We start from the raw sequence: 26,382 nt of genomic DNA on the forward strand, positions 1-26,382 counted from the left end.
TACGCATCCAGCTACAGATTCATCCCATTTCTGTGTCTTGTCACGGGTATGCCACAGCGTGTTGCATTCTGTCTGCAGCCATCTGTACATGTGGATTTTTGGAAGTGTGTTAAAATTCAGCTGGAGACAGTCTTCACTTCCTGTCCTAAACTTGCTGCGGACTGTTGATCTGTACTTTTAAAAGGTCCCGCCATGGAGGGGGTTGCGTTTCAGGGCTGACTCTAGCGATGGCAGTGGGTCTGCCCGTTGTGCAGCCTGCCTCGTGACACAAGTCTCAAATGTGCTTGGAGATCCTGGGGTGCAAGGTGCGACCGGCGTGTAAAGGATTGTGCATGTGAAGTGTGACTTGACTCTCTCTTGCGCAGGAGTTTGGCGATGTTGTTTACACTATTGAAATTCCTTTTCACGGCAAGACCTTTATTTTAAAGGTAAGGACCTCTGGCCTCTACCTCCTTGCTTGGTAAATTGCAGCTTTGTTGTAGGGGTATAATCCCCAGGCAGTAACTCTGCTTAATGCCCAGCACAGCTGGTCCCTCATGCTCTTCTGTGGCTCCAGCAATACGGGTCAAACTGCAACGCATGTGGCATTGTAAAGCCCGTTCTACTTGTTGGTGGGACTTTCAGTAATATAACCGTGCTGCATTCTTACACTGAGCTCTGTCCTACAGCCTGGATAACGCCTGGGCTTGCCATCTAAAACTAGATTGATCCAACCCCCCACAAATACGCTGGGGTCCAATGGCAGAAAGCTGGACCAGGTGACGAAAGAATCCTGTTCCAACCGCAGCTTCCAGGACTACAATAAGATAGCAACTGCCCGTCCACCAAGATCAGGGTTGATCCCACTTCAGATGCAATCTGGCATTAACAGATGATGTTAGGAAGTGACTCACTGTAGTGCTTTGGCTATAAACAATCTCTTAGTGAAGGCCTATTGCCGTGGTGACTTTTCTTTGTGTCGGTACATACGTTGCCAGAACTGCCCAGACTCTAATGAACGGAGATCTGGGTGACCCCATGTTACTGCCTTATCCCTCTGCCTCTAAAGACCCACACGAGACTGCAGATGAATGCGAGTGTTTCATTTTTGCTGACGCTCTTAGTAGCCTTCCATGAACCTCCTGAAACAGCTGCCCGCTTCAGCATAAGCGGTAGACGCCAGAGTAGCCCAGGGGTGGAATAGCTGGCATTGTTCTGTTCAGGATGGAGGTACGCTATTCCTGTCTGCACTGTCTGGCTGCAGCCAGTTCTTCTGCTATCGCTTCTCATGAGCACTTGTTTCATTCAATTGGTTGTCCCTTGTGATCTTTATCTTTTGCTGTTGAATACACGCCCCAGGGAAGGCAGCTGGGGCAAACTGAACTGTCTAGTCCTTTTCTCAGGCCTTCATGCAGTGTTCTGCTGAAACAGTCTACCAGGAGGTGATTCTCCAACCTGAGAGGATGATCCTGTGGAATAAAACAGTGGCAGCTTGCCAGGTAAGTGCTTTGTGAAGGTGGCATTTTAATAACCCTCTGGAGTTGGAACTTCGCAGCACAGAACCTACTGCATGCCGTGCCTGGCCCTGCAGGAGCTGGAGGCTTGGCTGCATTTGAAATACCGATGCGTTGCTCATCCAGGCAGTCTGAACGTTCTGAAGTAGCTAGTTGCACCAAAAGCCTGTCTGTACGAAAGCCCCGGGGAATGGGCCGAGGCACAGAGCCAAGGTCATTCTCGCTGCCCTGGCTTGGAGGAGCTTACTCACCCTAGGCAGTTGCTGTGTCCAGGATGCGAAGGAAATGCCTGCTCGCTATACAGAAGGGCAGAGCAGACCATTCTCAAGACCAGAAAGTGAATGTGGTCATGCTAATGCTGGACTCTCCAAGGCTTGTATTTGTCAGATCTGCCGCTAAAGGCTCTTCACTTGTTTTGGATCCATGGGCAATTTTGAGGGAGGCTCCTTATTCCTAGCTGTTGGCATGTACAGATCCACAGGCAGGTGAGAGGAAACATCTCTTATTCTGTCCTTCTTTCACTCAGATCTTACAGCGGGTTGAAGATAACACCATTGTCTCGTACGACGTTGCAGCAGGGGCTGCAGGTGGTGTAGTGTCACCCAGGTGAGTTTATTCCGCTCCGGAGCCTAGTCCACCAAGCACCTAGAACATATCAAGGAGATTTTGTGTGAGGGAGCTCCAGGCCAGCCATCTTACTCATGAAACATACCATGGGTCCAAGAGGGCATTTCTACCTGCCCTATGGGTGGGTAACATAGTGTAGTATGTAGTGTAATGACTTGCCCAAGGTCCTATGCCAAAATCGATAGCCAAGCCAGGATGAGAACCAGGAGTCTTGGCTCTAAGCCTCTGTGCGAGTCACTGAATACCTGGTCTGTCCCGTTAATAACCATAAATGTACATAGTGTCTCCATGTTAAGATATTTTTGCCACACCTTTTCCATAGGACGTAGATTGAATGTTGGACCTTCCATGTCTGTGCTGTCCTAAAGCTCCCATGCAGACCCCACAGCAGTTGATTTCCCCTTTATTTACGTAGGGACTTTGTAAACGTGCGTCGCATTGAAAGAAGACGAGACCGCTATATTTCCTCAGGGATGTCAACCACTCACGGTTTGAAGCCTCCGCTGTCCAAATACGTCAGGTACGAATTTGGGTTTTGGCTTGGGGAAATGTCTGATTTTTCTTGTAGCGCACGCTGCTGTATAATATTAGACGTTCAGTGCAGACAGATGCTTGAGTTTAAAAAAAGGGTGGGGGGGCGTTTCTTGTCGCTGTTTAAAGGAAACTGCCACTTTACAAAACCTCTGGCAGCCTGTCTGTCTGCGGAACTGTATTCTACTTCCTGTGTTCCTCTTCCTTTGTTTAAAGAACAATTGGTATGGAATCAGCGTGTTGCTTAGGAGGTCAGCAGCAGCTCGGGTTGAGGCAGTGGGGGCAGGGTAGGGGGGACAACAGATCAAAATCCCTGACCGACTCCACATCCCATCACTGTGGAATTAGCTCTTGCACGGGGACAGTTGCAACTTCAAAGGGGGAATAAGCAGCTGAACTCATCATGTGTGTTGTTTGTTATGTGTGTGCCCTTTTGTTCTCTCATGCCTGGCCGTAGTTTTAATAAAGGCCTAGGGCACAGAGAGACGGAGCAGGAGGTGTGAACAGAGTGCCCTTCAATACAGAGCCTCTCTCAAAGCACTCGCCAAGGTCTCTGGCATTTCTCTACTCCAAACTACAGTGGACGGCTGCCTTGCGATGCATTAATCGGGGGGTCTGAATCTCTTCCAACAAGGCCTCTTTGTTACAGTCAGGCTGTGCTGCAGGTGACTAGTGACCAGCTCAGCTGCTTCTCTTACTGACTTTGTTTTTCAGAGTAATCTGATTAAAGTAATTGACATTTAACTCACAGGCTTAGTAACTGCCTCAGTCTATTTAGGTGCTGGGGCTTTTCAGGCCTTGAGAATCCTTTTAAGGCCATATCCAGCAGAAATATACCTAGTGTCGCAAAGCAGGGACATGGTAACACGTGTCTCCTTTTAAACATATCTGGATGGATGGGGCCTTTCACCTCTTAATCACAAATCCGGCATGTATCAGTAGGGATCTGTCGGTATCTGCCCCTGCTAAGCAGACCAAGAGGGGTGAAGAGGAAGCTGCCCATGCAGTACCTGCCCTGACCATAAAGGGTTTCATTCGCCACAGCTCTCTTTTCACCAGCACCTGCGTTCAAACTGGGTTTGCCTTTCAATATCCAGCAAAGGTAGCGCTGGTGAGACGGGCCCCACCGGCAGTCTCCGGAGCAGTGGTTCTCAACCTGCAGCTGTGGCCCATGGGACATCCTCACTGCCATCCAGTGGAGACCTGCATATGGGGCCCACAATGATAAACAGGTTGAGAACCACTGCCCTGGAGGCTGAAGGCGCCCCCAGCCGGTATAGAGAGGAGCCTTCTCGGCCCATCCATGTCTGTGTCTCTGCTGATGCCAGTGGAGGTAGCAGGGCATGTTGTGACGGGGGGGGGCCTAGTAGGCATTTCCACAAGTCCCTTCACACAGGCCACTGGACCTCGCTTAACTCTTCCAGTGGGAAATAAAAGCTGAAGGTGCGGGATGAGCGGGAACCTCCACATGGCAGCTGAAGATGCGGCGTTCTCTCTGGCAGCAGAGCTAGCGAGCTCCTGCCCGGTTTGTTTCCCGGTTAGGTTTGCCCAAGGCCTGCTCCAGCTCTGACCTCCTGCCTCGCGGCGCACCCAAGCACAGTAACGGATCATTCGAACGTGCCGCTGGCTTTGTGCTGCATGGGTGCATTCGGGATCCCGGCTGCCTGCGTGTGTATCCGCCCAGTAGCATACGCGTGTGTGACATGGAGTCTGCAGAGCCTCACGCTGTGCTGTTCCTTTTCCCAGGGGCGAGAACGGGCCAGGAGGCTTCATTGTGCTGAAATGTGCCAGCAATCCCAAAGTGTGCACCTTCCTCTGGATCCTCAACACGGACCTCAAGGTAAAGTAGGTTCCACGTCGGCATGTGCCTCGCACCCAGCACTGCCCGGGCTCCCCAGAGCACAAGCTGGAGAATCTGGCTCGCGGCTCTGCCAGTATTCGCAAGCAGTGAGATCTTGACTTGCCGTCCCAAAGCTTGCCCACCCTGGTGTCCGTTGCCGCCAATAACCTGTAATAGAAACCGCCTCCCCTCGCATGGAGCAAGGCGCCTTGAACACGTCGAGTGACTCCGAGCTGGAGTTATTGGCTACACTGCTGTGTTTGGTCCCTGCTGTCTGCTCGGGCAAGGGCAGCATACAAAAGAGCTGCCAGCCGGGGTCAGGTGCCGGGGGCTGGTGGGAGGTGAGAAGAGACCCAGCCTGCTGAGCACTCACATTGTTGACGGGGTAACCCTCTGCTGCAGCAGGGAAGCACAAAGTCCTCATTCATCGGAGCGCTTGGCCTGCGCCATCTCCCTCCGCCCCCTCCAGGAGAAGTCGGTCGGCTATTCTGTTGCTCGTCACATGACTGAAAAGCACTTGCAAAATCAACCGTCCTGCTAGGGAATCAAACTGGGGGATAGAGCCGAGAGCAGCAGAAACCAGCTGCGCCTCTCACTCGGGCTGTTGGGCCCAGAGCTTTGTGTCTGGGTTTCCTTTATGGGAACTGGCTCTGAAGAAATCAGCTGTTTGTGATGGGGAGTGAAAACCTGCCCAGTTCTGTGAGACAGGCCCTCAGCCACTGCTCTCTGCTGCCTGCGAGGAAGAAACTTCTGTAGCAGCCAAGCTATTCATAATTGTCCATTATACAGCTCTCACCTAACCCCGAGGCATCTGGGGCTAGCCACTGTCTGAGACTGGCTACCGAGCTAGGTGGACCCACCGGTCCAGCCCTCCTGGCATATCCTGTGTTCCTAAGAAATGCCTGTAAAGAACGGCCTTTAGTGTTGTTCTTTTTGACCAACATCTAATGCAACAGGGTCCTGGTCAATGACAGGCTACCGGGGTGGTAAGGCAGTGCAAATACTTCATAGTACCCTGCAGAACGGCCGCCCACCAAACACCCTCTCGGCCCCTTCCATGCAGTCCCCACGGGGACAGGCTGACAAAATCGGCCTTGCCGCATGCCCTCAAAGTTACAAGAGCTGGGCCTTGGTGGGGATCCACGCGGGATCCCATGGTGAATTATTACAACTATTGATGATCTGTTTTGCAGTAGCGCCTAGGAGCCATGGTCACGGACCAGCACCCCACTGCGCAAGGCATTGCACAAACACAGGAGACAGGCTGCCCCTGCCTCCCCTTCCACCCACAGCCCCCTGCCATTGGGTGAGGACTGGCTTGAATGCCACTGCCTCTGGCTACTGCAGCAGTATGGCACAGGGCAGCTGAGGACCCAAACCATGCGGGGTTTTTTATAGACATCAAAATGCTTGAAGTTACACCCAAAAGCAGCTCGAAGCAGTTGGGATCTGTCACTGCTCTTTGCTGTGATTCTCGCCAATCTGCCAGACAGGGCCCGTCCTGTTACCGCACTGATGTGGTCGTTTAAAAAAAGCTCTGAGATGCTCTGGTTAATACTCAGTGAAACCCATCTCGAGCAGCCACAGAGACCTGTGCTGGAAACATGGTGGTGGCTTCGAGCGGGACAAAACGAGCAGTGCCTCCGAGAGACGATCCGGAGCGCGGCTTTCCCCAGGATTCAGATGCAGGATAGGAACTATGTACAATCTTAGCCAGCAAAATAAACCCCTGTGTTCCCGGTTTGTTGTTTCTCTGTAGGGTCGGCTTCCCCGTTACCTGATCCATCAAAGCCTGGCAGCTACCATGTTCGAGTTTGCATTCCACCTGCGGCAGCGGGTCAGCGAGGTGTCGGGCAGGCCCTGAGCAGCAGCGCGTGACCCTCCACGGGACATCCCTTTGCCCTCTCTCCTTAACACAGAGTGGGGAACAACTTCCAAGAAGCCGGAGTGAGCCTGCCGCCGAGCCGCCTGCGCTTGGAATGCAGACCTCTTCCCTCCCCGCAGGAAGGGCTGCGCCAGACCATGTACCAGGGAGGTGGCTATCACTGCAACAATGCTAACTGGAGCAACCTTTGCAGGAATGCAGAAAGCGGGGTGGATGCCTTGAGAGGCCCGAGGGATGCCTCGGTCCGTCCCCACTGCCGCAGATCCCTTTCTCTTCACCCCTCCAATCAAGGATCAAACTAACTGAGCAGCTCTGGGAATCAATGGAGACTTTTGTGATTTAAACATGTGCCAAACCCCTTTATTGATCACTTTGTTTTCCCTCGCCATACCCAGCGGAGGTGGCCGTTTCCGGCTGGATAAGCCCACCACTGCCCCAATTTGTCTCCTGTCCTTTTTTAAAAAATTTCTGATAATGGTGTGTGACTTTCATCGGTCTGGAGCTCCTGTATTTACCTAAATGCCTTGTGGAGGAGAGGGAAGGGCAGGGCCAGGCATCCCTGTTCATTTTGCTGCTGGAGAATGGTTAAAGTGGGAAATGGAGGAACTCTCGCCACCAGGTGCATGTGACAGCCTTTGCTTCTGATCTGCTGACAGGCATTGCTTTACATGGCATGACTGGTAGCTTGCACCCTGTGGGCACTTGGCTACCCCTTGTCATTCCTCAGCTGCCAGGGAGCACACTGATAAGGGTATCGCCAGGCAGTGGCGGATTAGTTTAGGCACGTGTGGTCCACAAAAGGCTGTGAAATATATCCAGGGCAGAGTCTCTGCAAGTCTAGAATAGCCCTGCAGCCCCAGCTGTGGGCATATCTGGGTCTCTGATGTGACTGGGCCCAGGGAAGGGCACCCACGAGCAACCCGCCCTGGTAAAAAAACTATTCAAATAACCACTTCCCCATTTCTTAGTTGGCTCCAGCTCGCGAAGATCTTTCCCTGTTGAGAATTCGTGTCCACCACAAGCTCTGGCGAAGGGCCTCCAAGCAGCGGAGCCTTGCCAGGCTTGTTCCATTGCCATAGTTCACTGACGTAGCAGCCGTGGCGTCTGTGGGCGGGATGCTGGGGAGGAAACGGTTTTAAACTCGGAGAAGGATTGCCTGATTCTAGGAAACCTTTCAGTCCGGGAACGAGCGACCTTGGCAAGTCCCTTTTGGCTGCGTAGGGCAGTCAAAGGAAGGCGATGGCTACTGGCCTCTGAGGCTGTGACCCCATTTTCATAACGAAGTGCAGTAGTCCCCTGCTCTGGGGATAGACTAATACTTATGAGAGGGGAGTGCAGGTGAGGGGGGATGATACAGCCTTGGGGGGGTGAGGAGGGGAAGGAAGAAATACTAACCTCTGCTTATTCACTAGTTTCGGCGGGGCCTGTAAAACCAATCTCCATCCTGTTCATTCAGCTTCTTTAAATCTGAAAACACCGTTAACTCGCTCCCCTAACCCCGATTCCCCCGCGCCGCGCACGCCAGGACGTGAGGCTTTTGAGCGATCGCCTCGGCATGAAGCATCTTTTGGGGACCTTGTGCACCCCCCCGGGGACTGTGCAGTGAGTTCCAGGGGGTTTGTGGTTCTTCCGCGGTGGGGCGGGGGCTCCTCTTGAGCCTGGTTAGAAAGCCTGTCGCTCTAATAACCTGCTGCCTTCCACCTGGAACCTTTGTACCTTCGTCAAATAAAAACCTACAACAGAGAAGAGCCTCTGACCTGTGTCACCCAACATTACACTGTGCCCCGCTGTCTTGTCATTTAGGCCTCTGCAAAGCCACCTAACTTGTAAGCTGCTGTAGCCCAGTGGGCATACTTGCATAAGCATGTGCTTACGTGCTTTCCTGGAGCAGGGCCGTACGGCCTGGGGGGTGCCTGGAAGAGGTTTGTTGGCCAGCTAGAAAGCAGCCCTGGTGCACTGGGAGAATGACAGAAACAAGTTGCAAGTGCTTAGATCTGCAGTAACGTGAAGCACGACCGTGAAAGGCAATGGGGCTGCCCTTGCACCTCGGGTTCGTAGGGTTGGTTCCCTGCTTCAGGCAGTGTGGTGCAGTGGCTAGCGCAGAGAGAATCCAGAGTTCTGTGCCCAGCTCTGCTGTGTGACCTTGGGCAAATCAGTGTCTTCCCCTGGGCCTGGTTTCCCCACTTCTAACCCTTTCCCCATCCTTTGGTTCCGAGTCTGAACACCCGGGAGACAAGAGGGCTCCCATGCACCTTGGCTTGCATTTTGGCAGCTTCTGTCATTGGAGGTGCTGGAGATGATGGATCAAATTCGCCCCTACTTTTTCCAAAAGAGTCCATCTCGGTGGGATCACTGAAGGCTCTGGAACTGCCCCTCTGCGTTTGGCCCATTGGTTCCTGCTCTTTTAAATGAAGCAAAGAACTAAGAAGCCCTAAGCCTGTGAAACAAACCCGACAGCAACTCGGCAAAGAAGCCAGTTCAGCCGCATTCGGCGGCAAATCTCTTGGGGCTGCGTGAACCCCTGCCCTCGCTGTGGCTGGACTGACGCGCCGGGATTTTCTGCCTGCCTCCCACGCCTGGCTGGTGTTGACAAAGGCGAAAGGCAGCTTGCAAATAGCCGTCCCCTAAAGGGTTGAAGCCCTGCTGTGGGGGGAGCAGCAGCGTCCGACCTTTCCCAGGGCCAGCCCCTTAATCATATAGTAAAACGCAGAGCCTGTGTAAGCGGGGGAAATGGTCCCGCTATTGTGGGGAACTTTGCTGGCTTATACACATCCCGGTGAAGTGGGCTACCAAAAGGATCTCGCTCCCACTCCCTTTACCCAGACGCCTGCCTGACCTCGGGGGCTCCCCTTCCACTCTCCTGTGTGCCAGAGTCCTCGTAACCCCAACGAGGCTGGGCCCAGGATTCCTGGGGGTCTCGACCCCCAACTGTGTCATGATCACTTAGAACAGGGGCTAGGGTGTACCCACTCCCGGATGCTCTCTCTTCACTGGGCACTTCCCTGACCCACTGATCATTACATACAGTTCAAAGCAAAAACAATTTATTAAACAGCAACCAAATTTTTAAAAAAAGGAAATAATGGGAAAGGTTCAAGGAAACCCGTCACCCAGCTCTGTGGCCCGGGGACATCACAACCAGCGTCTCGGGAAGGTCAGTGTGTCCCTCCCACGGCCCAGGCCCTGGCTGTGCTGCAGGGAGGCTGCGGGTCGGACTCTCGCTCTGGTGGTGGCCACGCGCTCTCGCGCTCTAGGTGGCAAGACCCTTCTTCCCAGCGTTGCCCCCATCCCGTCGGGGTTACGATCCCCTCCAAGTCTGGCCTGCCAGGTGTCTTGACTGGGGTGTCTCCCTGCACTGGGCCGGCTGCCCAGGGTCCCCCGCTCGCTTTCCCCAGCTCCTCCCCGCGCCCGGCGCCGGACGGCTCCAGCCCCCTGGGATGCTTCTCTGGCCGGCGCAGCCCTGCTCCCCCACTCAGCTCGGGCCCCTGCTCTCTCCATAGCTCAGCCCCGCTCTGTCTGAGTCTGACCCAGGCCATTCCAGCTCCCCCGGAGGACGGGACTGACCTCTCCCCATTGCTCCTGGCGACTGTCAGTCTCGGGGTCCTGATTTCCCATCGACCCTTCCCCTTTCGGTACTAGGAGCTAGCAACCAAAACACCCCACTGAGCCGTAGTAAGGTCACAACAGCCCACTTACACCTGCACTGTCCCTGCCGGCTGGGAACGCCCAGCCAGCCGGGCCCTGGCTTACCAACGGGCCTTCAAAGCAGGGCTGACAGCCAAGTGCAAGCCCTGCAGATGGGGCCCCACCCCTCCCCCTGTCGACATAGGGGTAACTCCGGGGCCAGGGAAAGGCGACGGCCCACCAGTCTAGTGCATCCTGCAGTTCTCTGTCCCCTTGTGTCCCGCTGGACGGCGGAGTAAAAGGCACATGCCTCCAGCAGGATTCTGATCACCTGGCCCAGGCCCCCTCCGGCTGGGAGCGGGGGCCCAGTTGCATCTAGGCAGAGGAAAGTGGCACTGTGCTTTGCTTGGGTGGGTAGAGGGGGTGCAAGGAATTCTTCCACACCCAGGCAGGCACCCAGCTTCCGCAGGCCTCAGCATCCCTTTTTGCCCCGGTGTGTGTCTCCAGCGGGGGGTGGGGGGAATGAAGGCCGCTAACAGAGCCGTTAGCGTGACATGCCGGCACGGTGCACCTTCACTCCTTGCTGTGCTCGGCCGTAAATGTGAGGGGAGGCTCTAGCGCTGGAGATGGGGGGTTAACGTGACCGTCCTGGTGCGCGGAGAACTCCGTGTGTCACCTGCGCACACTCATTCGTGCCCGCGGGCTTCTACCCCGCACGGGGAAGGGGGATTTCTCCAGGAATAGGTCGGTTTCCGTGGCCCAGACAGTCCTTGCTCTCTGCTGAGCCTGACTGTACCGCCCAGCCGGTAAGCACGGAGTGACCCGTCTGCTAAAGCAACCCCTTTCCCACTGCATCTGAGCAGCTCCCCCCAAGAGGTACTAGGAGAGGGGACATCCCTGGCTTGAGCCCGAATCCCCCAGCCTTCCCGGACCTGGTCATCATGTTCCTGGGCCGGGCCTGGTGTGTATTTACAGCCATTACAGACCACGGGTTTGCTTTCTGCTAGGAAGGAAACAAACCGGCTTTCATTGCCCAGTAACCCCAAGCGATGCAGAGAAGAGCCTCTTTTTTAGCAAGGCTGCGTCCCCCTTGCTTAAGGCTGTGAGCCCTGGTGAGGGGGGGATCTCACATGATCAGGGCTTTTGACTTAACATTTTTCTTAAATTTAGAACACACTGAACTTCTCACTCACTTTCCTTCAGAGCCGTTTCTTCGCAGGAGAAGTGTTCGCGGCCCCTTGATGAGACCTCTGCTGCTTCTCTGGGTTTGATTCATACGCGCATTAGGAGAATGGATGTTTGGCACCAGATCTGCTGCTGCTCCTGTGAACAAGAAGAGCCAGAGAACAATCCACTCCTCAGGTATTTATTAATATCGGTAGGGTAGTAAGATTGGAGTCCCGGTGGGTTGGGTGCTGCACGGAGTGAGAGGCAGTCGCTTCTCTGAAGAACTGGAGGCAAAAGAGAGCATTATTCGCCTCATTTTAAAGTTGGGGAAACTGAGGCACAGAGCAAGGCCGCGACACGCGGTATGTGTGGCTGAGCTCTGAGTCCCGGTTCAGTGCTTTAAACCACGTCCGTCCTTCCCTTCTGTTCGACATCATAGTGAATTCAGTGTTTGCGTCCAGTGCTATGGTAGCAGCCCTGAGAAGCGTAAGGCATTCTCTCCCGCGTGCCTGTCCGAAGCTGCTTGGCGCAGCATCCCCGCATGCTGGTCAGCGGCCGCCATGTTCCGCAGCGGGACCAGCTCCATTTCTGTGCCAGGATCCCGGCCCCGAGCATGTGTCAGAGGAACTCGGAGCCCTGGGAGAAGCAAGACATGGCAGCCATGCAGGTGTTCATACAAGGATGGAGAAAGACGTGCTCACGGCTGTAGGGCAGACGCCTCTGAACCCCGCTTCCCAATCTCCTTTGCTCCTCTTTCCTCTACAATGACGGGGGCTGCTTTGGTGGGGGGCTGATGGGGACAGAGCGGGGCTATCCAGCCAGGCTCCACTCGGATCGGGATTTGCAGAGGGAGCGTTTCCACCGCTGCTACCACTGAGCGGGATCTCCCTCCCCTGTCAATGTCCCTAGAGCCCCCAGGCGCATCCCCCACAAAGATCTAAAGGGCATTTCAGGCCCCCCCCTTTTTTCTTTTTTTAAAAACACCCGGCACCTGGGTCAGGAAGCTTCGGTTTGAACCTGCCCTGCTGCCCATTTTGGTACCCACCTCCCCCCACTCACCCCTTGCCAGCGACTGCGAGATTCCTGCTGGCTCGACTGCCTCTTCCAGGTGGGGGTATAAGCTCCCTGCCCCCTTCCTGGTTACCCCCCAGGACCCTGCATTCTCCACCAGGCCACATGAGTGTGTGTGAGGTTTGGGAGGGTCCCCTTCCCCTTGAGCCACTGGCTCTGGGCTGCCACTGAAGCAGGGTATTGTTACAACCTGCTTAGCGCCCGCCCGGCTTCCCTCACCCCCAGTCGTGCAGCCAGGGGCTTGGAAGGGAGGGGTCCATGGGGAAAGCTGCCCCACTGCCCAGTAAAGTGGCCCCCTTTGCATGCCAGCGTCTGGCCGAGCCAGCTGGTGCTGCCTAGGGCCTGGGCGCCAGGCTGGGTGCATGCCATGCGCTGTCTCGCCCGGGGCCGCTCTCCTCTCGTTGCAGTGAGATGCTCCGGTACTTGGATCAGCTGGGGAAGCGCAAACGGGCCCAAGCCACCAACCTGTGGAACGAGCCGGTGGACGACACCCACATGGAGCGCGACGATGACCGCGAGCTCTACAACCTGCTGCAGAACCGGGCCAGGCTGCGCCGCGGCTCGGAGGTCGGTGACCCCGGCCCCTGCTGGCCCCTAGGACTCCCTGAGGGCCCCGCTGTGCATGCCTACCCGCAGGGAACTTTCTTCTTCCCTGGGGCTGGAGACGTGTAGGGCTCTGAATGGGGCTCCAGGAGGCCTGGGTGCTATGCCTGGCTCTGCCACTGACCGGTGCTGTGACCTTTGGCAAGTCCTTGTCCCGCCTGCCTCAGTTTCTCCTCCCAGCCTGTCTGCTTAACCTGGGAGCTCTTCAGGGCTGTGGCTGGCAGTGTTTGGGCAGCGCCCAACACAACAGGGCCCTGCTCTCACTTAGCTCCTCTGGGTGCTACTGGAACATAACTCCCTTACAGGAAGGGGATGAGTGAGTGGCCGTGTCAGACCAATGGGAGCGCCCAGCTGGGCTGGATGGGATCTCACCCCAGCTGGCACATCTACCAGGCACTGAAGTGCTCTAGGCTGCTCTGATGCTGGGCTCTGAGCCTTCACAACAGATCTGCACTGCATCAGTGGGGAAACTGAGGCACAGCGAGGCTGGCACTTGGCCACGGTCACATAGTGGAGTAAGGGCTGTAATTAGAATCCAGGCCAGCTGCCTCCCAGCCCCCGCTCTTCTAAACCACTGGCCCCCACTCCCTTCCCAGAGCCAGGAATAGAACCCAGGAGTCCTGGCTCCTGGTCCGCCCCCTGCTCCCCAAAGCAGCACTGTCTTGTGAAACTCCCAGTGAGTCTCCAAGGCCGGGCTGGGACTGTGGCCGTGGACCGATCAGTGGTGCTGGTGCACGGCAGCCGTGAGTGGATAGAGAGGGGAAGAGAGGGAGAACTGGTGCCTTGTGGTTTCCGGGGCCTGACCCCCAGTCCCTCTCCCGCAGGGCTACCGACGCCTGAGCTTCGACATCAGCGCCCACCGCCAAATCCGCCGCGAGTTGAAGGACCGCTGGAGGCAGATCCTAGAGGTCCTGGGTACGGCATCCCCTTCCCTGCTGGCAGAGAGGGGCAGGGGGCACGCTTTGCCGGGGCTGAGGGGCTGGGCTGGGCCCTCTCGCCGGGAGGCAGTGCAGCTGAGGGGCTTGTTCAGTGGGACGCAGAGCCCAGCACGCACCGTCGGACCCAGAGAGCAGGACTGACCCTGCCTCTCCTGAGCGCCGGAGCCTCTGAGCCTCACCCCCGTGGGGGGAGTATTAATGAGCCCAGGGCGATGGGCTGGTGCCAGGGCAATGCCTGGTCTGAGGGGCTGGCGTCTTCTGCCCTGGGGCTGGAGCAGTAACTCCTCTAGCGCCTGGTAGCAGTAGTAGGTTCTTATCCCCTCGAAGAGAGGCCCCGCATAGCTCTAGCGAGGGCGAGCGTGGGCTCACAGGCCTCTCTCCTCCCATCCCTGGGCAGGGTTCAGCAGTGAGGCCCACAGCTTGCTCGACATCACCTCCGCGGCCTCCTACAGCTCCCTGCGCCAGCCCCTGCAGGCCCGTCAGCTCCTCGCCGCCCTGGCCGACCAGACCAGCCTCTTCGACCGCCACTGCAGCCTCCCCGAGCGCTACCTCTTCGTCCTGGTGTGTGGGGCGGGGGGGGCAGCTGGCAGGGGTCCCCTTCTCCCCCGTGTCTGCAATCCCTCCGTGAGGGATGATGGGTAATTGCTGCTCCCCCCACAGGGGGAGGTGGGTCCCTCCCTCTGGTCATAGCCCCTTGCTTGCCCCTGACCTTGTGGCCCTCCCCATCCCAGCCTGGCTGTCTCTCTCCCTCCCCAGGACCGGCTGCTCGTCCTGGATGTGGGCGATGACTTCCTCTCCGCCGCCCGGCACTACTACCCCCTAGAGGCCGAGGAGGGGCCCCCCAGTGAGGAGGAGCCCCCCAGCCAGGAGGCCACGCTGGTGACGCTGAGCCCGGCGCCCCGAGGGGGGGAGGAAGAGGAGGAGGAGGAGGAGGCCACAGTGATGGATGAAGGGTCCCTGTTGGTCAAGTTGATAGAGTGAGGCCTGCCCTCGGGGCAGCCGGGCTGCTGACTCTCCGCTGAGAGCTGTCTGTTTGTTTATTTCAGCCACCTGTTTTTTGTGTGCGTGTGTGTGTATGTGTGTGTGTGTACACACGTACAGTGCCTAGCATGGGAGGGAGGGAGGGAGGGGGCCTGAAACTGTGTGTTGTGGGGGAATATGTACAGTGCCTGGCAAGGGAGGGAGGGGCCTGAGCCCTGCCGAGTGCCTCTGGCCCTTACCCCGACGATGACTAACGACTCCGGGGATGGAGATGGTGCCGTTCCCCTTCCCCTGCAGCCCAGCACGTGGCCGCAGAGGGGCAGCTGGGGCTGGCGTTGCTGCTGTAGGCTTGGATCATGTGTCACCCCCAAGCTGGGGGATTTAGGAGGCGTCTATCTTTGTGCTAGTTCAAAGCATCTCCCCCCCCCGCCCCCCCTGCCCTTTGGCTTTGGCAGCGGGCCCCGTGAAGCAGTTAACAAGTCTCTGGTTATGTTGTTTACCCGACCCCTGGCTGTCCATCATCCTCCCTTTGCGGCCCGTGTGCCCAGATGAGGCTGCAAAAGAGAGACGGGTGCTCCCTGGAGCTTTGCGCGGGGAGCCAGCAGGGGGGGGGGGCGTGAAGAGCACCCAGGGGTGGGGAAGAGGAGTAGGGCCAGATTGCCTTCGAGGGCTCGTCTAGTTCAGCGGCAGGGAGGGGAGTGGGCGCTGGCGGCCAGCTGGCTAGTCCAAAGGGCAAGCGCGCGGCGTCCCCGGGCTGGCGAAAGGTCAGCTGCGCTCTATGCGCCGGGCTGGGATTAGCGGCCGCCTCACAGGGCCGGTTCCAGCCTCCGGGGCGCTAAGGGACAGGGGGAGCTTTGCTGCCTGGCGGGGCATCTGTGGCATCAAGAGGAGACAAGCGAGGCAGAGGCCGGGGTCAGGACAGGCCATCTCCCCCTCGGCAAAGGGGTCTCCCTGATCTTAGGTGTAGTGGTGTAACTTCTGCCCCGACCCCGGTGCTCCTGCCCCCCTCCCCAGCACAGAGTTGACGTGACTCTGTGCGACCGGGCCAAGCTGCCCCAGCTGTGCCTGGCACTACACCCCCCTGTGTAGCCTGGGGGGGGAATGGGTATTACATGCAGAAGGGGCTCTTACAACCCCTTGACTGGGCACAGGGATTACAGCTCCAGCTTCCGGAGTCATGGGCTGAGAGTTTGGCTTTTCTTTTTTTTTTTTTTAAAAGAAAAGAAAACCTATTGCTAGTCCTCAAGGATGCAAAGAAAAGTTTGAAAATGTGACCCTGGGGTGGGTGTGTGTGGGGGGGGAATATCCCCTCTGCCTGCCTGAGTCTGCAGAGAGCCTAAAACAACAGCGCCAAGAGAGGTGAAATTGGCCCATTCATCTTAACGCTGACAGCTGCCGTCACCCCCTGGAGATGGGACTGTGGGGCACAAGCTGGGTTAAGTCTGGTGCCCCATATTGCCTTGGTTCGGCTATGGTGGCGGTTGAGGTGTCAGTACTGACAGCCGTGGCCCCTGGGCTGTGGGGGTGGGGTGGATGGGGCCGGGGCTAGTGCTCTGGGGTAGCCCTTAGCCAGCAGGAATGGCAGCCATGGGGCTGTCGGTGCCCCTAGAGCACGAACCATTGGTGTGTTAGCTGACACCCCTGGGCTGGGGGCTGGGAAAGAGATTTCTCTGCGCAAAGCCATCAGGGTCCTGCTTTCCAGGCGCTGACAGGCTGCTTAATCACATCAGGGGTGGAGGGGGGGGTGCATAGCTGAGATCCACCCCAGGCCATCAAACGTGAGAGGAGGCGGGACTTTGTGAGGGCCCAGCAGGAATGGGGCAGCCAGCGTTACCAGGCCTTCCGGCAGGGCACGGGGCTCTTCTATTCTGGGAGTGGGAAAACCAGCCGGTGGCTTCTGCTGCCCCAGTCAGAGCAGATTCTGAAAGCAAACCGGCAACACCTGCTCTGCCCTGCCCCCCCCTTTCCCCTACTGCCCCCCAGCATGGACAGCCCCTGCGCCCCCCTGCACTGGGTTAGCAGTTTGAGCCCAAAGTGCCACGATTCAGCTGTGATCTGCGAGGGGAGGTTTGAAACCCACCCCCCCCCCCCCCACACACACACACACACACTCACTAATCACATTGGCCTCTATGTTGGTCGGGGGTCAGGAACGCGACTGGGCACGGGGCAGAGCACACAGCGGCTAATCTGTGTCCCAGGGCATTGCCGCGCTGTTTCGGGCCGCACCGGGGCCAGCTGCTCCCAGGGTCAGGTGCGGTTGTTAACTGCGGGCCGGGCATTCCTAGCTAATCCCAGCGGTTCTGCTGGCCCCTCCCCGGCAGCCGAGTGTCAAGCTGCTGGGAAGGAGGCCAACTCCATTCAACAACCTCGCTGGAGTTGGGGGCCCGACGGGGCCATTAGCAGGCCTGTCACTAAGACACCGCCGCAGGGGACGGAGCGGACTGGTTGACAAGAAGAAAAGGAGGACTTGTGGCACCTTAGAGACTAACCAATTTATTTGAGCATGAGCTTTCGTGAGCTACAGCTCCCTTCATCGGATGCATTCAGAGGACGCTTGAGGATGTCCTCAGAAGTTTATATGTACTGAGCGAACAATGCAGTGTCAGTCAGAACCCTTGTTTTTAACTTTGTTTTTATGCAATTAGAAATAAAGCCCTATTTATGGGCTCGCGCCGTATGAGAAATATTCAGGTCACAGAGTCAGAAATGTAAAAGACTAGAGCATAACGTGAAAGTGTTGTGTAATCCCCAAACTGGTCAGAAACTCAAGTTGATTTCTTCCTGGCGAAAGGTGTCTGAATTCTGCCACAGAGACAGCCCGGGTCTGGTTTGAAGTCAATTAGGTCTGTCCTGGGTCATGCTCGTCCTTTGGTGTGACCACAAACAAGCAAAGGAATTCTCACACCTTGCAGATGATGAGCAAGACCACTGTAGACACTTCAGGACTACATGTGAACGTCTCCTTTAATTCCTTGGCAGCACCTAGAACTTCTCCATATTCTTTGCAATTTCTCTTCCCTAGCAGTGCTTTAAGTCAGTGGCGTAGCTAGGCGTGGAAATTTGGGTGGGCATTTCGGGTGGAGGGGCAATGACTCTGCCAGCGCAGCTTCTCCCCTGATGCCACACCCTCTTCCTAGCCCTGGTGCCCCCTGGCACGGCTCTATCTGCCAAGCTGGGCACTCACATGGGGCAGCTCAGAACGTGGCAAGGCAGAGCTGCTGGAGTGTAGCTTTCTGGAGGCTGGGCGCAGAGCTCTCTCCTGGATTTCAGATGCTCCGGGCCACTGTGGCAGCTCTACACCCCTGCTCAGATCTGGGTGGCCGGGATGCTAAGTGGGTGGGCCATGGCCCACCTGTGACTGCGCCCCTGCTTTAAGTACAGCCATTTCCATTTTCACCTGCTCAATCCCTAATCCAAGCACGTCAATCAAAGCACACCGAGATTCCAGTCTCAAGAAGTCTGGAGCGCAGGTGGAGTACGTTGCTGACAAGTTTTTGTGTGACTTGGTGTTCTCAGAAAAAAAATCTCCTTTGCAATTCACCACTGCGTTCATCAGTCAGTTCATGGCGCATCTGGCGGCACGGAGGCTCACTGACACTTTGACATCCTGGGAAGTGCTCAGCGACGATGAACTCTTAGCCCTTTTGGTGGCACATCTTAATGTTCATCTTTCAAAACAGGGTCATGGATGAAATTGCTGAGGAAAAACCCATCACTTATTCACAGGCAAGTGTGATCGATTCACTCCTTTCGCAAGGTGCATTTGTTCCTTCTGAAGGGCATTGTTCACAGGAGCAAACGCTCAAAACCATTCTTTTAAGCTCAGCTAAGAACAAGAATGTAGATGATTCTGAAACATCCAACAGCCCTCTTGCGTCAATGGACAAGTTGCCATATCCATCCACAAAGTTTGACAGAAGACTCCGAATCGCTTCAAAATTATTGGGGATTATTTCCAAGCCATCTTGTTTCTGTGAGTCTTTGCAGGTGCTGGCTTTGTACGGCACACTCCCATCATGTCTGCGGAAAAATTCAGCTAGAGACTTACAATTTGAGAACATAGTTGGCCCTGCTGAGTTCTTCTCAGACAGGAGTGAGCACCCGATGTAATTGGTGATTCAAGCAGTGTGCGTCAGGTATTTGCTTGTTTAATTTCCCATGTAAAAGTATTTGTACACCGCCTGACATAAGGTTGGCACCATCAAAGCAAGAACATCAAGTGTTTTTAGGGTCAGGACCCAGTTCATGGAGGTCTTTCAACGTTTGTTATGTAATAGCTTCAGCAGTGAGGCCATGCAATTGGGCTACTCCCACAAGGACTTTTCCGCCAACAGCGTAGCAAAAACCAGTGGATAAATTTTCTACAGTCACAGCATCCCTTGTTGTGTCATATTTTAGGACATCACCGTTTTTCTGAATATCTTCAACAATATCTTTCAAAACCATCTTCATAATATCAGTGTTGTCATTCTGAATTTCAGCAGCGTGTGAAATTGTTCGCATTGTTCGGAATGGTTTGCCGCGCACCCTTGACTTCTGGATCGTGTCCCGCAATAAGCTGAAGTAGGTTGATGACAATTCCTGATGAATTGTTCGGAGTAAGATCTATCACCGCAAACTGCATAAGTTTTGCGAAGGTTTTTAAATACTACCTGTTTCTTTCCATTTGTGAGGGTGACACCAAAGCAGCCAGTGTGGCACCTGAAAAAGGAAGCTGTGATCAAATTAAATATAAAAATCAAATTCATAACGGCGGAATGTTCTCGAGCAAACGAATGCACGGAAATAATAAAATCAGAACATTTTTTGTGTGCTGGATCTTGCAATCAAGTTGTGGAGCTTTCCTCCAAGCGCAAGGATTGAAAGTTTGTAGATGCTGATGAAGAGCCAGTTTTCAAAGGCTGGTTTGGTTTTTTGTCCTCTTGGCCTGGTGACTCCTAGTTAAAATTTTCTCCTTTCTTAGTTTCCCACAATTAGGGTTTTATTTTCACTTTCACGTTGTTTCCGTGTTTTCCCATTAACTTTAATGGTTCACCAGGGTCTGTTCCTAGGTTGTACAATCCTATTTGGAGCTAGTCCTGGCCCATTGGGGAGGCATCCCTCCCGGTCCCTGATTGCTTCTCCTCCCTGTATTAGTGGGGTTTAGCAGCACAAATGATGAGCAGTTTTATATACACAAATACATAAATTCATAACCAGGCTTTGTAGCCAGATCTTATAATGACTCTCAGGTTTAGAACAGTACAAGCTTTCATAAGCAATCTTGCTTGACATCTATTTACTACACAATAACTTTGTATACAAAATACAGCCAGTTGATTCAACTGCATATTCTTTGTGGTTCTTTGTTCTCCCGGTAGGGTGTCACAGAAATGTCAACATAGCAAAAAATTACCTGTAGCTTCTCTTTCCCTTGCTGCAATTCTATCAGCCGCTGCATTCAAGGGGGCTAAGCAGCCTTCAGGTTTGATGAAACCTTTGTCTCATGAAGGTGCATTTTTCCAATTGCAATATCCAGATGTGATAAAAACCGTACCAGCTCCCATTCCACCAGCATTGTCGGGGCATGCATCCAATGGAGCAGGCACACAAAAGGCCTTTCCAGCATATTCCAACCTGGGCTGGGTTCGGGGGCCACTTCTCCCTAAGGCAACGCTGCGCTCTCCAATAATGGGCTGAGGAAAATCCATTTCTGGTTGAGCTGGTTTGTGAGTTCCAAGATCTGACGGCATCGACGAACCTGTGATGTCTATCCCTGCCCTGGGTTTGGTATTCTCGTCTGACGTGGCTGGGGGGCTTGGTCGAGTCTTTTTATGAGAAGGACGCATGACAAGTGGGTCCATTTTGAGAGCTAGCTCTAGCCCCTGTTCTACGAGGGGCCTGGGTCCGTCGGGCCGGGTCTTCTCGTCCCTGGGGGCGAATTCAGAGCTGGTGGTACTGCCAGCCCTCATGGGGGGTTTGTGGATTTGGGCTTTCTTCCCCTCAAGGAAAAACGGTCTTTCAGCCAGGCTCTGAGGCTGCATCCCTGGCCCACCCCACAACTCCCAGCACAAGAGGCTTGATCTCCACTGTAGAGGGGATTGACTAGGGTGAAGGAAAGCAAAGCCATGTACAAACAGGGCTCCCCAGCCCACAGTCTCTGGGCGAGGGGGATACACCCAGCCCTGGCACCCGGCACTCCAGGAGCCCCCCAGCATGCTGCAGTCGCAGGACAGGCAGCTAAGGTTTGGTCTGGTCGTCCCCGGCACACCCCAGGAGCAGCGTTCTCCTCACTCTGCGGCCAGAAGGAACATTTCCCTGCTCCCCTCCGCGCCAGCGGGCAGGGGCTGGTCACAGCACAGAGCCCGGAGTCCCCCCCCTTGGTGGCTTTGACAGCAGCCCGCTTCCCAGGGTCGCACCTCTTCTGAAACGCAGTCAGGACCAGCCCTCGGCTGCCGGCCCTGGGACGGCTCCATAGGCCTTAGGCCTGCGATCGCTCACCTGAGCAAACTTGGAGTAAGAAACCAGCGTGGGGTGATTTCCAGGGGGGCCGTGCCCCTTCCGCCCCTCAGCTATGGGCCTTGTTAATCTCGGCCTGAAGCATTGGCCCTGGGAGTATTCCTCCTACGCATCCGATGGCTGACACACACACACACACACACACACACACACACACACGGCATGACTGTGCAGCACGCGCGCACACACACAGTGCCAGCAACACCTCCCAAAATAGCACTGGGAAGGCTATTTAAACCCTGGCCCAGGCCAGGCAGCCAAGTACCCAGGGCTCAGACACACAGCCGGGCTCACACACACACACACACACACTCACACACACAGCCGGCCTCACACACACCCCCAGGCCAGGCGACCCACAGGGCGAGGATGTTCGGCAAGCGTGTGGTGCTGCACAGCGCGGGGGTGCTGTCGGCGGCCGAGCTGGGCTGCCTGGTGAAGGAGAAGGACGTGGTGCGGCACGAATCCTTCACGGCCGAATGGAGGGACCTGTCGCTCTCCACCAGGCCCGAGGAGGGGTGAGTGTGGGGCGCGGGCACCCCGGGCAGCGGGACAGGACATTGGGCTCCTTGTGCCCCCGTCCCTGGGCTGAGTGGAGCCCTGGGAGTTTCCGTGGAGGGGCAGCCGGGGGGCCCTGGAGCAAACAGGACCCCTGCCCTGGCCCCTCCTCCGTGCCCAGCCAGCCTGGGGCAGAGGGGTCGCAGCCCCTGGGCACAGCGGTGCCCCTTCCCCTTGCAGCCCCTGCCCAAGCCCGTCCCCCTGCGGCTGCCCCTTCCGCCATCCAGGAGAGAGACAGACCCAGCTCTGGGGCAGCGCCCCCAGCCCTGGGTACAGCGTCTGACTGGGGGCAGGGGGTGGGGCTGCGGTGGAGCAAGGCCCCCTCTGTCCCCCCCCAGCCCTGGGTACAGCATCTGACTGGGCGCAGGGTGGGGGATGGGGTGGAGCGTGGCCCCCTCTGTGCCCCCCCCTGCCCCCGGGCCTGCAGGGCAGCTCCCCTGGCGCGGGCATCTGTGGAGCTCAGGGCAGAAGGGACCCCAGAGTCTCTCACTGCCCCGTGGCCCCAGGGGTTGCAGCCCCCCAGCCTCAGGGGGTGGGTTGGGTCCTTGGGCTTGTCTGGGCTCCCTGCTCCCAGGAGGCGATGGGGGGGCTGCCAGGGGCTGCTCCCCGGGTCCCTAACGTTCCCCCCCCGCCCCCAGCTGCTGCCTGCGGGAGGCGGACGATCGGCGCAAGGAGACGTACTGGCAGCAGCAGGAGACGCGCTTCGTGGTGCAGCGATCGCCCGGGCTCCTCATGCGGCTGGGCCGGCTGGGCGAGCCCCTGGCCCGCTACCCCCTGCCCTACCAGCGGGCGCTGCCCCTGCCCCTCTTCGTGCCGGCCGACCTGAGCGCCAAGGCCGAGCGGGGAGCCACCCCGCCCCAGCTGCGCCACAGGACGGACTTCGAGACGGCCCTGGCTGGGGGCGCCCTGCCCAGCGGGCAGTGCCGGGACAAGAGGGCCGTGTCGGAGATCACCAAGGAGCTGCCCCCTGTCGTCCAGCCCAGCCGGCCCGACTTCGGCAAGGGGGACTTCCCCCGCTCCCTGTCCCGCTCTCTGTCCCAGGAGGCGCAGAGGGGCTGAGGGGCCGATTTCCCCAGCCGGGGCTCTTCGGCGCCTGCTTGAGACAACGCCCAGAGCTAGGGTTGCCCAGGCCCCACCACCTTGTGCTCTCTGTGTTTGCGCTGTGTCTGTGTGGCACCCATGGCGGCTGCCAGGGTGGAGCTGTGCCCTGCCATGGGCCCAGGGCACCACCCCAAGTGCCCGTCCCCAAGCTTTCCTTCGTTGCCAAGGTTTGTGCCCGGTAGGAGCCGACAGGCTGGAAGCAGGCTCCACTCCCGTCTGTTAAACCCTCCAGTGGGCTCCTGGTTCGAGCTGGGAACGGGGGCTCCTGGGTCTGGGACACAACGCGGACGTCTACACGGCACACCTAGCCCCAGCTCTGACGTGGGGTCAAGCCCAAGGCTCCGTTTCGCCCACCCAGACTCGCTTGTGGAGCCCGGCCTGCCATTGCTGTGTGGACCCTCAAGTGCAGGCTTGGAAACGAGTCCACGAGCCGGGGTCCCTCGGTGAGCAGTGTAGACGTACGCAGGGGCAGGACCTCTGGGTTGTGTTCCAGTGAGTTAGACAGGGGAGGTCATGCCCAGGGGGCCGGGGGACGGTGCCCCGGCTGCGAAAGTGCAATGCAGGAAGGGATGGAGCGAAGGGGCCACTGCGGGTGAGATGAAGGGGAATCCCAGCCCCTTCACTGGGCAAAGTAACCCACGTCCCGGCACCGGCGTGGGAGCCCTGAAACACCAGCATGATGGGGAGGAGCGCCCTGGGGGCTGCAGGTTCGCGATGGGCGAACCACGGGGAAATCAGCCCGGGGTGGGAGCTGGCAATTGGGGGAACTGTGGGGAAATCAGCCGGGGTGGGAGCTGTTGGCTGCTGCGATGCGGCTCCGGGGGTGAGTGTGGTACCAGCTGCTGTGCGGGGAAGCGGGGGGAGAGGAAGGTTTCCAGCCGCGTGACTTTTCCTTGTACTGCAATAAAACTGTATTCTCAACCCCAACGTCCTGCCTTGGTCCTATTCCTTTGAAATGCACGAGCAGTCACTGGGGGGCAGCCTGCACCAAGCCTGACCCCCAACAGCTGGATGGGCTCTGAGCTAGCCCAGCCACGGTGCCAGTCACAGCTGGACTTGCCCTCTGCCTGGCATGGCCAGGCCTGCTTCCTGGACAGAGCGAGGCACAGCCTGGAGGGGCCAGGGGCCGTACCCTGCTCCCCCAGTCGCAGTCCAGTGAATCCAGCTGAAAGGCTGATGAAGTTTTGCACCGAGAGAGGTGGCCATTGGGCTGATGGCAGAGGGGCTGGGCCCCCCTCCGTTAGCCTCTCTCCTTGAAAAGGGACAGGGTGGGGAAAGGAGCAGGGACAGGAGCCATCCCAGCAGCTGGGAGCTCAGTGAGGCCCGTGGGGAACGCTGCAGTCAGGCCAGGCTGGAGGGAACCGTAGGCCAGAAAGCAGTTAAATGGAGCCAGGAGCCTGGCGAAAGCCCATAGCTGGGGCTCCGGGGGGGCCAAAGGGTACAGCTGCATTTATTAAAGGGGCACGGATGGTTTCAGGACTAGGACTTGTAGCAATGTAGGCCTGGGAGCCAGGACTCCTGGGTTCAGCTCCCAGCTCTGACATTTGACCCCAGCCCAGTGCCTCAGTTTCCCCACAGGCCGTGCTCGCTCCCTCCGTGCCCAGAAGCCATGGTGGTGTGAGGCCTCCAGAGCCTGAAGGCAGCAGCGGTTTGGGCAGGGCCAAGGGGTAACGGGCTGACAGGAGACAAGGATCTGGGAGGGGGGGGTCCATGTTCTGTTCCCCTCGCCCACACACGCAGCAGCAGGCTGACCCCGCCCCAGTGTAACCCGCACGAGCAGAAGTGACTCCTTGTCTCCCTCCAGAGGCTGGCCCACAGAAGGGGTTAACGGGCTGGCTACAAGCTGTGGCTGGGAGCAAATCCTGCCAGGCCGTTCCCCGGGCCCAGCTGAGACAGGACCTGCTCCCGCTGGGTTCTGGCCTGGATCAGCCCCTGGCAGGCAGATGCGGGCACGGCCTCCCAGAGGCTCCTGCCTGAGGTCCCATGAGGGAACCGGGACCGGCCCTTCCAGAACGGCCTCCTGTGCTTAATTATAGCCCGGGCAGGGATCTGCTTTCAGAGCCGGGAGCAGACCGGGCCCCCTGCCCAGCCAGCATGGGAGGGGGGGGGGGTGCTGTCAAGGCAATGGCTCTAAACAGAGGCGCTTGGCAAGTGACCACAGCCTGCAGGTGACCTTGCCGAAGGCTGGGCGCTGTTACTTTTAAAGGCAGCGTGTCTTCCCCCCGCCCCCCGCCCCCACCCTGGCTTCGTCCCGTGCGAGCGCTGGGTGCGAGAACTGCACGGGCCGCGCCACGTGCCCCGTGGGCAGAGCCGCCCAGCCACGTGCCTGCTGCCAGGGCCGGGAGGCTGCGGCAGCAGGGACCGGGTGGGCGTCCCACACTCAGCTCTGCCGGTGCCCCTCTGGCCAGCCCCACACGCCGCCTCGTATTCGAGCCACGGGCTCCCTCTCCTCGCAGCCCTGCCCTGGCCCCTCAGCCCGCCCCCCCCCCTGCTGCGCCAGCCCCGGGCGACCCACGGGCTGAGCGTTACTCGAGCGCTAACCCGGCGGTTTGCCGTGGCTGGGCAAACGGCCCCCTGGGAGCCGCCCTAGCTCATGCCAGGTGTGAGCTGGCCCCAGTGCCCAGCGGCCTCAGGGCAGCGCACGTGTCTGTGTCCCCCGCCCCTGCGGCCCTGTCAGCTGCCACCTGCTCCTGGCCTGGGAGCAGAACTTTAACAAGGCCATAAACAGCTTCTGTCCTTGGCACAGCCAGGCTGGGGGGGGGGAGCGGGGCGGGGGGAGTGGGGCCGGGGGGGGGGAGCGGGGGGGGGGGGAGGACCGGAGGTTTGGCCAGAGGCTCTTTAACCTCTGCAAGAGCGGGGGGAGGGGGCACCTGGCATGGCGTTCCCTGGGAGCTGGTCATGCGTCACCCAGGGGTGGGGGGACAGTGATGCTCCCCCACCCAAAAGGCAGCAAATTACTCCTAGCGGTGGCATCCGTCTATCTCCCAGGAGCCCTTGGGCACCAGGGGGCCAGTCTTCAAGCGGAAGCTGCCTGCCAGGCTGCCCTGAGCCCCAAAATTGGCAGGCTCTCTGGGGTGGGAGCATGGCCTGGACCCACTGCCCTGCACCCCAGCTGGGGGGCGGGGGGGGCAGGCAAGCTGCCTGTCAGGGGCACAGGGGGCCAAAGGGGGGGACTTATATTAGCGCTGGGTGGCTGGAGGCCAGCTCTTGAGGGCAAGCCAGAGCAGGTGCTGTAGGCGCAGGGTGGAATTAGGACCCAGGCGTCCTACTGCCCAGTCCCCTGTGTAGCCCCAGGTGGGCCACCCTTGTATCGGTGTCATCATTGTCACCTGCAGGGCGCACCCAGCTGTATGCCCGTGCCACCCCAGGGTGCAGCCTGCCAAGCAGAGCTAAGCCCCCTCCCCCCGCCATTGGCAACTCACTGCAGCGTCTCCCTGCTGGCAAAGGCCTGGGCCCTGGGGC

At 57.8% G+C, this 26,382-nt stretch overlaps 3 protein-coding genes across 8 annotated transcripts in view; all 3 read left to right on the forward strand.

Moving 5' to 3' along the window:
• The window catches only part of STARD3 (StAR related lipid transfer domain containing 3), a 38,319-nt gene extending 30,200 nt beyond the window's left edge, over positions 1-8,119 (forward strand). For 4 of the 6 annotated variants that reach the window (XM_037886873.2, XM_043536676.1, XM_043536677.1 and 1 more), the window contains 6 exons: positions 366-428; positions 1,383-1,478; positions 2,020-2,099; positions 2,536-2,640; positions 4,398-4,491; positions 6,251-8,119. In XM_037886873.2, the coding sequence (XP_037742801.1) occupies positions 366-428; positions 1,383-1,478; positions 2,020-2,099; positions 2,536-2,640; positions 4,398-4,491; positions 6,251-6,355 (543 nt within the window). In that variant the 3' untranslated portion in view covers positions 6,356-8,119. Of the gene's footprint in view, positions 1-365; positions 429-1,370; positions 1,479-2,019; positions 2,100-2,535; positions 2,641-4,397; positions 4,492-6,250 lie in introns of all 6 variants that reach the window. The other 2 variants (XM_037886872.2, XM_043536675.1) reach the window with 1 other exon arrangement.
• Positions 8,120-10,663: 2,544 nt separating this feature from the next.
• Positions 10,664-14,894, forward strand: LOC114019994 (melanoregulin). The gene is made up of 6 exons (XM_043536678.1): positions 10,664-10,806; positions 11,204-11,362; positions 12,643-12,805; positions 13,666-13,756; positions 14,177-14,340; positions 14,536-14,894. The coding sequence occupies exons 2-6, from the start codon at positions 11,292-11,294 to the stop codon at positions 14,758-14,760; spliced, it is 714 nt and encodes a 237-aa protein (XP_043392613.1). The 5' UTR covers positions 10,664-10,806; positions 11,204-11,291; the 3' UTR covers positions 14,761-14,894.
• Positions 14,895-14,920: 26 nt separating this feature from the next.
• On the forward strand, positions 14,921-23,688 carry LOC102946239 (telethonin). Its single transcript, XM_037887099.2, has 2 exons — positions 14,921-21,779; positions 22,458-23,688. The coding sequence occupies exons 1-2, from the start codon at positions 21,424-21,426 to the stop codon at positions 22,876-22,878; spliced, it is 777 nt and encodes a 258-aa protein (XP_037743027.1). The 5' UTR covers positions 14,921-21,423; the 3' UTR covers positions 22,879-23,688.
• The last annotated feature ends 2,694 nt before the right edge of the window (positions 23,689-26,382 follow it).

Source organism: Chelonia mydas, chromosome 27 (assembly GCF_015237465.2).
Source record: "Chelonia mydas isolate rCheMyd1 chromosome 27, rCheMyd1.pri.v2, whole genome shotgun sequence".
Lineage (NCBI taxonomy): Eukaryota > Metazoa > Chordata > Testudines > Cheloniidae > Chelonia > Chelonia mydas.

What these genes read in the sequence shown, in the direction of transcription:
- LOC114019994 (XM_043536678.1), top strand. Translation starts at nt 11,292, where the DNA reads ATGGATGTTTGGCACCAGATCTGCTGCTGCTCCTGTGAACAAGAAGAG. An exon ending in GAGAACAATCCACTCCTCAG is followed by an intron (nt 11,363 to 12,642) that starts GTATTTATTAAT and finishes CTCCTCTCGTTG; the next exon opens with CAGTGAGATGCTCCGGTACT. An exon ending in GCAGATCCTAGAGGTCCTGG is followed by an intron (nt 13,757 to 14,176) that starts GTACGGCATCCC and finishes ATCCCTGGGCAG; the next exon opens with GGTTCAGCAGTGAGGCCCAC.
- LOC102946239 (XM_037887099.2), top strand. Translation starts at nt 21,424, where the DNA reads ATGACTGTGCAGCACGCGCGCACACACACAGTGCCAGCAACACCTCCC. An exon ending in TCCACCAGGCCCGAGGAGGG is followed by an intron (nt 21,780 to 22,457) that starts GTGAGTGTGGGG and finishes CCCCGCCCCCAG; the next exon opens with CTGCTGCCTGCGGGAGGCGG.